The 9,913-nt window shown below is 40.8% G+C and overlaps 1 protein-coding gene across 3 annotated transcripts; it reads right to left on the bottom strand.

The window, feature by feature from the left end:
• On the bottom strand, positions 1–8,333 carry daxx (death-domain associated protein). 3 transcript variants are annotated; one of them, XM_058619859.1, is made up of 12 exons: positions 7,999–8,333; positions 7,717–7,838; positions 7,351–7,599; positions 5,992–6,453; positions 4,914–5,045; positions 4,700–4,816; positions 3,891–4,122; positions 3,476–3,630; positions 2,623–2,767; positions 2,023–2,536; positions 1,703–1,826; positions 1–1,413 (listed from the first exon to the last, which is right to left on the bottom strand). In XM_058619859.1, exons 3-12 carry the CDS (start codon positions 7,579–7,581, stop codon positions 1,354–1,356), a joined length of 2,172 nt encoding a protein of 723 aa, XP_058475842.1. In that variant the 5' UTR covers positions 7,582–7,599; positions 7,717–7,838; positions 7,999–8,333; the 3' UTR covers positions 1–1,353. The 3 variants fall into 3 exon arrangements, with proteins under 3 accessions (XP_058475842.1, XP_058475841.1, XP_058475843.1); XM_058619858.1 differs by lacking the exon at positions 7,717–7,838; XM_058619860.1 differs by lacking the exon at positions 7,717–7,838 and having other exon boundaries at positions 8,262–8,321.
• Positions 8,334–9,913: the final 1,580 nt, after the last annotated feature.

The raw sequence follows: 9,913 nt of genomic DNA, 5'->3' as shown, positions 1-9,913 counted from the left end.
TAGAAACCAGAAAAATAAACTTTATTTTTACATTTTTGACCTCAAATGGCAAAACAACCTGTAAGCGAGAGAGCAAAACAAACTGCACATTTGTATGAAAGTGAATCACAGTGAGTTCCTGTTTCACCGTCAGTGAAAAGTTCTTATTAAGTCGATTTATTAAATGTTTTTATTCTCTGTTCAGTGAAGACTGAATCTGACAGAAATGGTTTGACAAATCAAACAAAAAGATAGAAAATAAAGACTTAACTTAATTCTTCAGAAAAAAAACTTAAGAAAAATAAGTAATTTGAACTATTTTCTCAGATGTTAAGATTTAAGTCAGGAAATACAATCATGATCCATCAATAAATGTGTCTTTCATGGTAAAAAAAAAAAATTAAGACAAGAAATAGAAAATATAAACCAGTGCCTGCATGAGAAAAACATTTAATTTCAAAAGAAAAACACATTTTTAAGGGAAAAATAAATGTTAAAGCTCCTAAGTTAAAAACATCTCACACACACATTCGCTCAAAACACATTCTTAGTAAAACAATGTCATCCAAAATTTTCTCCACAACAGACTGGGGCTGCAACAATTAATCGATAACTAAACTAATGGGCAATTATATGACTCATCCATTATTTGGTTTGAGTGTTTGTTTGTTTTTAAATAATAAAAGCAAAATAAGAAATTGTGAAAATACTGGTTCGCTGCAGCCCACGACTACAGATCCACACCAACAACACACGGGAAATAATAATCGACGGGAGGTAAAACAACAAATTCATATCAACATTTGCTCTAATAAAGATCCACACCTCCCACTAAACTTTATGAAGTTTTTAAAAAAATGTAAACAGACTGGCGGCGGGTGCGACAAATGTCCTCGACGCTCGAGTGTTTCTGTGAAAAACGGAAAACACTTCCGTCGCCCCAAGAAGAGCAGAGAGTTTTCAGGCACTGGATTCTTCCCTAACACTAAAGTGTGGACAAGTGAAGTTCAAGTTGTTCGTCCCCAAGAAAGTTTTAGTTTTGTGCTCGATAAAAAAAAAAAAAGACTCCATCGCCAGCACAAACCAGTAGAAAAGCAGCGTCAGTGTCCGCGACCTTTCTCTGCCTCTTTCCCAAAGGAAAACAAAACATCCTGTTGATGCTCTTTTGTACAAATGTTGGTTTATAATTATTTTATTTGATACGTTCACAGAAACAAAAGGTGCCATTTTTTGTTGTGACAGCGGGAGATAAAAAGAGTCTTTTCCACAGCTGGCTGCTGGAGTTTATTCCAGAGCGAGGACAGTAAGGTTCCCGGGGGAGGGGAACAAGAGCTTGACGTACGTGGTTCAGGTGTCCCAGGTTTACTTTTAAGGTCAGTCTGTGTCTGACAGGACGATGATCTCGTCCGGGTCGCACTGGGTCGCTACGTTGACCTGCGAACACACAAAGTGAAGAGAATGTGTTGACGGCAGCTTACGATTTAGGGAAACGACTCTTTTTTTCACACATCGCAATAAAACATGGTGATTTTATCTGAGACGCATCACACGCCAGCGTCTTGACGTGTTGACGCATCTCTCATTTCCTACATAAAATATTTAAAAGATAATAACTACTGGAGGGTCCACCAAAACTAAACTAAAAAATACTATTACTAGTTCTACAACGTATGTTTAGTTATGCGTCAGTTGTGTGTCTGAATCGTCTACTGTGAGGATTTACCTTGTTTTTCTTGGGAGGCGGCGTTGTCTGCAAGCTGCTGACCTGGTCCTGGTTGTTGTTGACTTTCACACGTGGAGGAGAAGTGCAGCAGACGACGCCCATATCCAGACAGACGTCAACCTCACTGAGGAACGAGGAGAGGAGGAGGAGTTTACTTTACGATAGTCTTAACAAGAATTCTAAAATCTAGAGTAATCCTGAGTTACTTTAAACTCCTACTGAGTTCTGAGACTATCTTTGAAGGATTAGTGTGTCGCAAGTGACTCGTGCAACAGACTTATGACAAATGAATGACTGTCACCAGTGAAGCCTCACAGTACCTGTCGATGATGACAGGTTGCGAATTTGACAAACTCTCCGATCCGTCTTCCCTCTTCCTCTTCCGACTCCTCGTCAGCCAGGGCCCGGGCGGCGGCGACGTGCCATTGGACACGTGGATGACGGCTTGTTCTAAGATCACGGCTGGCGACGGGGGTAACGGCGTCCCGTTGGTTGCTACGGGTGAGGCGTCTGCGGGGTCTTCGGCGGCTGGCACTTGACTGGAGGAATCCACGGGCTCCTCCTCCGGTTCTTCGAGTGTACCGTTGGTTATCGGTGTCGGGTCGTCAGTCTGCATGGGCTCTGATTGGCTCGGGGTGTCTCTAGGGGAGGGGATGTCGTACGGGGGGGTTTGGGACTTGCTGTCATGAGACAGGGGACTAATTCCACTTGTGCCCGCCTCTTCTTCCTCATCATTAGGATTGACCAACAGGTCGCCTATCTGATCGTCCTTGTTGGCGTCGTCCTCTGCTTGCTCCGCCTCGTTATTGTTCTCCTCCTCATTCTCATCCTCGTCTGGAAAAAAATGGAAAAGTAAAGGAATTAAATCCCTCCTGACCGTCCTCACTCAGTGCATCAAAAACAAACTTCTACACCCTCACCAGCTCCACCCTGCTGCGTGCTGGCCTCGATCTCCTCCTCTATGTCTGGATCTGAGGATTCGTCCTCTTCGTCCTCCTCTTCCTCCTCCGCTTCTTCCACTCCATTTACGTTTTTACTCCCGTCCGCCTTTTCTGACGTGTTGCCCTGAGAACCAGACGTACGGGGGTCAAACGGGAAATCCAATCCAACTTTATTCATAAAACAATAAAAATAGTAAAAGCCAACACCTCAAACAGTTAAATAGAAGACTTAAAAACAGGAAGTGAGTCACCATGAGTCACCATGCCTGGTGTTTCAAAGCAACTCATTCCAAAGTTTAGGAGCAGAATCTGGTGGGAGTGACCGTCTGTAATCTGGTTTGTTGTGTCAGTGGCATTTTTTAAGACTTTTAAAACACGAATAAGATCAAGAGTTCACTCACGAGTGTGTTTCAATTTCATCATTAACTGTTAAATTGACAAATATGTCCTTTGCGCTCTTTGGTACTGCTTCATCATCATCTCTGTGGCCACATCTTTTGTTGCAGTTCAGCAGAAAAGCTCTGCAATAAATTCTACTTTCACAACATTTCGTAGTGAAAATAAGGAAATGGAGTGGATACATACATGAGGACGGCAGAATATTAGGAACACCTCCCCCTCGTTTGCCTGACTGTTATTAAGCATCAAAATGTATTTCAATACATAACACCACACTGGATTATTTAACCACCTTGTTGTTTAATTTAATTATTTCTGGGTTATTGTTCATAATTCATTACTTTTGTAACATAATGCAGCATTTATTTGTACAGGTGTTCCTAATAACATTTAGGTACAGACGTCTGTGGACACCGAGCAGATGCCGACATACCTCTTTCTCCTGCCGTTTGCCCCTCTCTTCCTCCTCCGCGTCATCTTGTTTGAAGGCGTACTTGGTGATGACCTCCTCCAGCCGGGATAGCGCAACCTCTCTGTTCGACCGCAGCTTTCGATGCAGCGTGGGGTCCCTGAGAGCCGGGTCCGTGGCTTCAGAGAGGGACGGAGAAACAAGACGAGAGTGAGACGGGCTACATCCACCCACAGTTCTCTGATTTAGCTCTGATCTGATCAATGTTCGTCAATCTTTGCTTGTAAGAAGCATTTGTAAGAAGTAGTTCATTGCAGTTTCACTGAGAGTGAGTGAGAGAGTGATGAAGGTATTTATTTAATAATTATTTATTTATTTATTTAATACTGCAATTGCTTATCACGTAATACTACATTACACTCAACCTTAAAAGCCTTACAAGGTTTGTAGGAGTCGGTGATAAGCGAGCCAAAGTTGTACACCAGGTCCAGGTGACGTCGCTCCTGCATTCGACTCCCGGTCTCCCTGAACGCGTCCAGTGCCATCTGGTTCAGCTGCTTTCTGCTCAGGTGCAGGTTGTGGCGCTCGTTGGCTCGCAGCACCTGCTGGAGGATGTCCTGGTAATCCGGAGGGGTCCTGTGGGCCTCTGGACTGTTGATGAAACGCTCGATCTGAGATGGAGGAGAAACGACATTTGAGTCCTGTAACAAACGTGCCGCTTATCCCGTAATAACGACCAGAAAAGCAGAGCTTAGTTGTTCGATGGTAGCAATATGTGTCAGAGCATTAATATTAATACTTAAGGTGTACCTGAGAGTATTAGAGGTACTAACTAATATCTACTACGGATATTATAGTAGTAGTAGTGTTTACCCACTCAGTCGTTTGCACTTATGAAACAGTTTCAGTGGGAGTTTTGTCCAAGGCCTTTGTGAGTTTGTGCTTCTGTCATGACTAAAAACCTGCTGCAGCCTAATGACCATAACCCTAAAATACATGAAAATAAAAAAAAGAGCAAGCAGCAAGTTGCTGTTTGAAGCGTGTGGGGGAAAAGAAGAAGAGGAAGAAGAAGAGGAAACAACGAGTACATCCCCCGCCCCCCTTTGCCAACTGATTCAGGAGCTTCGTATGAACAATGGGGGGTTCAGTTTATTCCAGAGTCAACAGAGACCAGGATGACCTACTTCTCTGCCCCGAGTGTCAAAACATACATTGCATGCACTCAAAAAAGTTTCAAACAAAGCTCACCCTTCTGTTGATCTCAGGATAACGAGTGCTCGTGTAGGGAATCTTCTGCTCGATGACTCGGCCCGTTAGCGTGTTGCAACCCTTCAGTTCACACAGCTTTTCATAGATTTTCATCATCTGCGGGGAAAGGAAAGAACGAAGACGTCCGATTAACTGTCACACAACCCCGATGGCTACACGACGTGTCCTGAGCTACGTCAAGCCTCTCACTGACCTTGCGTTTGAGCTTGTGCTCCTGGATGTATAACGAGTCCTCGGCTTCCATTTCGTCCAAACTCAGCTCAGTCTGCTGCAGGCGGCAGATCTCCTCGTGGTACACCTTCAGCAGGTTCTCCAGGTACGCTATCTGCGAGAGAAATTAGGAACAGACAACCAACAGTCAGGTGTGCTTCTCTACACAGTACAGTGTTAAAGCTCAGGAATGAAGGAAACCATGTGATGCTGATTATGAGGAAGCAATGAGAAAATGATTTAAATCATATCAGAGTTTAGCCATTATATAACTACAACACATGCACTTAGTGAATTAAAAAACGTCCCCTCTTATCTGCCTGATAAAACGTTATTAATTGAATCATGACTTTGTTGAAACTCTGACTTTCACAATTTCAGTCAAAATAATCGCGATTAGATATTTATTCAGCCCTAGTGGTACTGGTGCTGGAAACCTAAATGCTTTATTTCCCAATTCTGTCCTTTCTTTGGGAACAGCCAATTGCAAAATGTACACTGAGTGGAGATTGTGACCTCCATGTTTCCAAATTAAAAGTGAAGATAAGTAAAAAGTAATTTTACCCAGAATGGCTTTATAAATGAACCAAGGTGACCAACCTTTGTAATAAATCTCAGAGCCCCATGATACACACTATCCAACATATGAAGATGCGTAGCAGATGCATTTATTACAGCATATCTCCGTAGTCAACAACTCTTCCCGTTTTACATAAAAAAAGAAAAGCAACATTTGTTTCTATAATAAAACCCTAATATATTAAGAGATTTTGCTTTTTAAACGACATACTGAATGTGCTCTTAAAAAGACAAGCAGTCATCGATTAAAAACATTCATAAGTATAAGTACCAACTCTATTTGTTGACCATTAAAATTTAAAAACAAAGCTGTTCCTGTACTCGTGTCAAAAGCATGATTAAAATAATCAAAAGCCTCTGCAGGAGTAGGTGCAGAGCAGTAGATAATCTGATCATTTTTTAATTAGTATAATCAACATTTGAATTTGTCATCCTCAACTAAAAATAATAGTAATCACCCTGATATTTTTTCCCACACTAACCTGTTTCCTTGACGCTCTCTTTGCCTTTCGCTCTGCTTCTTGCTGCTCTTCCTTGTTCTCCCTGTTCTCCAGCAGCACTGAGGTGGAAGGTTGCTCGTCTTCCACTGCTGGTTCTCCTGCTACTTCCACCTCATTGTCCTTGTTACCTTTAGTTTTGTCTTTACTTATAAGATTATCAAACGTAGGTTGGAGAGAGGTTGATGCTGAGGTAGAAGAACCAGGCTCAACCCTGGTGAGGACCTGCCTCTTCTTCACAGAATGCTTCCTGAGCACAGTGCACAGTTCATTGATGAAGACGAACGATTTAGTGCGGTTGGACTGAGCGCGCGTCAAACATCGTCCCAAAGTGTTCCTGAACTCCACAGATGACAGATAGTCGGGGGAGGCCTTGGTGTACTTGGCTTTGAGGAAGTTCAAGACCTCTGGACAGTCCACGGTGACAGTTGAGCAGTGTTCGACAAACTGGGGAGGGAGAAACACAGGGAAAATGAAAATGAATGACACAAAATTGTCAATAGCTCACTTGGCACATAAGCATACACTATACCGCACCTGCACAGGGTCATTCAGGTTTTTCCAGTTCACATGACTCTTAGCTAAGATGGTTATTTGCACATCTACAAAAAAGTAACACGTGTCAGATACTGTGACATACATGCGCGCATGTGATATAGTTTTTAAAATAACATTAATGCAACAATTTTGCCCTTACGTGATCATTCTTATGTTTTAATGAAGTGTGGCTGTACAATTTTTAAAGCTGAAATTTGAAAAGTTTTGTCTTAAATGCGTCATTACGATGTAAAAACAACTGCATAATGTTTATGAACAAACAGCACCAGTCATGTTTACAAATAATACCACCTTTTTTGTGCCCAATAAAGATATCACAAATATCCGATCGAGTGATTTTGACCGATACTGGTCAAAAAAGAGAGAGAGAGAGAGACAAGAATAACATACTGTGTGTTCAAACTGAACCCAAGTAACACTTTTGCCATCATTGTCTGAAATTATACCTTAATAAATTATAAGTTATAACCAATTATAACTTGATTTAATGCACAAAGGAACAACGTAACTTTGCACCCAAAACAATGCAGATCATTTAATTAACTTGCTATCAATCGTGTGTTTTTAACGAAGGGTACCTACTGACCCTGTTCAGAGGTGGCATCAACATCAGTCCTGAGTGACCCGATCAAACCTCAAAACTACCTTCGGAGTACATCCAAACTACATCTGGGAGATTCATGTGGTCAACTTTCTTTTTATATGTATGAACGCAATCAGTCCTCACGACTCATCAACCGACATCGGTGTTGTGTGCAGTCACTGTGCTCCTGATCACAGACTCACCTCTGAGAACAACTTCTCATTCTCGGCCTGTAGCACATGGGTTTGCTTCTTTGCTGTGGCGAAAGGTGACTGAGTTATGTGGGTCTGGGCCGGCTGCTGAGCTTTGAGCGAGGATTCGCGTTTGACTCGAGAGGTGGAGCCAGTGCGGGGAGGCTGAGGACTCTCTTCTTCCTCATCGTCATCATCCAAGACTATGATCTTATCCGACATCCAGGCAGGTGCCACCGCCATCCAAAATTTTACTTGTTTCTGTTTTCAGGAAAGACACACAAGAAGAATGTTGATCAGTGAAACTGATGATACAGGATGATACACAAAAACACACAAGGGCGTGAAAAGTTCATTTACTACTTTCAATTGACTTACCTGTTTAAATAAAATAAATGATTTCCGCTATTTTTCATTAGTTTAAGGGGTTATGTTTTGTAATCCCTCAAACTTTGTTTATGTTTGGCAACTGCCAAACCTGTGACACTCAACAAAAGCACCTGTCACACAAAGGAAAGCGGCAGTACACTTTATGAATTGCGAGACTAGCGTAACGTAAAGTGTAACTACTTAGTGAAGCTCCACAAGGGAAACAACACAAAGAGTGAAACAGACCAAAGAGAGACACTAAAGTTCAGTGACACATTCACACGCACGTACCTGCTGTTTATAAACAGTGCGGCTTGAAAACAAACGGGGAAATCGCGTCGCTGCGACGCATCATTCAGAATCACTCTCTTACAGTTAGCTTAAATTAGCATCGAGCTGTACGTTAGCGCTGCCTGGGACTTTGCTAAGTGAGAAAATAACCAGCTGGAATTACAGTCGGTATGCTATTACGTAACTGACAGCACTAACAACCTTGACGAACCGGAGATAATCCAAAAATATCCAGTTTTCAGTCGCTCGGACCTTCTATTTACCAAAACAATGCCGTCAACTTGGCTACGCTGTCGGCTCGCGATCCACAAGATACCCGCTAAAGTCCTGTCAGCGTCGGCTTCTCTGATTGGTTGAAAGGTTCAGTAACGACGACTCCCATTGGACGCTTTGATACCATTGACTACCAGCCATGAATACGGAAGCCCTGAAGGTCAGCGCTGTCCAGAAAAGACTTGAACATCCCACAAAATACTACAACATTACAGTGGACAAAACATTTAGCACATGAAATTATGTTTTAGAAAGAAAAAAGGTACTTGGTGTCTCAAAAGTAATACGGAAGAGGATTAAATGTAAACAAAAAATATAATAATTTGGAAATCACCCTGACTTCTCAGATTAAAGTCAGATTTCTAGGGAAAAAAGTCAGAATTCTGAGAATTTTAAGACTTTATTTCTCCAGAATTCTGACTTTTTTCCTTTATTTAAAAATAAATAAATTGTGTCCAATCCCCCTGCTCACCACCCCTATTGGATGCTAGGCTAATAAGTATGTAAACACTGTACAATTATTGTTTTCTTCATTGATTTATTTATTAAGAATGGGCAAATTATAATGTATGATTGCATTTTCGATTTAATGTTTAAAATTCATAAAGTTAAAAATGTCATGTGTGTATATGTATATATGTGTGTAAATATATATATATATATATATACACACATATATATACAAAGGCACACACACACATACAGTATATATATTCAGATACATAAATAAGCACATGTGTGGTAACAGCGTCAACATAAAGTCCAGAATCCAACTTCACAAATACTGTTTGTTCAACACTGGGATCAAACGGTGATAGACTATAATTTATAAAACTTCCACTTCAGTAATGAATGCAGTATTATTCTTACGTTTAGTACAATAAAGAATATTAAGGAACACATGACTGCAGAACCAACACATCACAGAAAAAAAACAATCTGAACATATATTGTCTTGGCATTTATTTACAAGTTCACATTTGACTTTTCCGCTTCTTAGTCTTTATGTTTTTTGTTTTATACTTGTCTGTCTTCATACTTGCATGTCAAGAGCTGCTGGACAATGTGAATTTCCCCCCTGAAGGATCAATAAAGTATCCATCTATCTTAACCTTATAGGATTGTCAAAGGCAGTCATTCCCAAAGACTGGGTCAGGACCCACAGACTGACAGTGGGAGGGTTTTATTTTGGTTAAAAAAAATGCATAAAATGAAGTTTTCATCTCTTGTAAATTATTAATTCACCAACTTCAAAATGATATTAGGAGTTACAGATATGGACGCAAATTGGTCAGAATAGTACCCACAAAATTTGCTCTTGTCACAAATTATAGTGTTTGGGAAACACTGGCTTAAGGTAAAAAGCTGAAATAGGGGAAACAACATTTTCCTCAAAATCAGCTTCTTTTTTATTTAAAATAAAAAAAAATACTACTTAGGCAATACCGGTTAAAACAAAACTAAATGAAAAAGAATAACAGAAACTCCAAAGTTTTAAAGAGCGGTTTGATGGTTCAGTCGACCATTTCCACATTCTTCCCTGTTTGTATCGACAGTGCAAATGAACAGCTCTTGTTCTCATTTTGATTGTAACAGATTTTTTTTTGTGGTTGAAATTGCAATTGCAAAATGCATTTGAATT

Source organism: Solea solea, chromosome 20 (genome assembly GCF_958295425.1).
Source record: "Solea solea chromosome 20, fSolSol10.1, whole genome shotgun sequence".
NCBI lineage: Eukaryota > Metazoa > Chordata > Actinopteri > Pleuronectiformes > Soleidae > Solea > Solea solea.
Note: the sequence above shows the minus strand (reverse complement) of the source record. Positions and strands in the feature narration are given on the sequence as shown.

Bases quoted from the DNA above. Each gene is read 5' to 3' on its own strand.
- daxx (XM_058619859.1), bottom strand. From the start codon at position 7,581: ATGGCGGTGGCACCTGCCTGGATGTCGGATAAGATCATAGTCTTGGAT. The intron at 6,454-7,350 runs GTGAGTCTGTGA...CTCCCTCCCCAG, and splicing joins ATGAGAAGTTGTTCTCAGAG to TTTGTCGAACACTGCTCAAC. The intron at 2,768-3,475 runs GTATGTCGGCAT...TCTGGTTCTCAG, and splicing joins GCAAACGGCAGGAGAAAGAG to GGCAACACGTCAGAAAAGGC.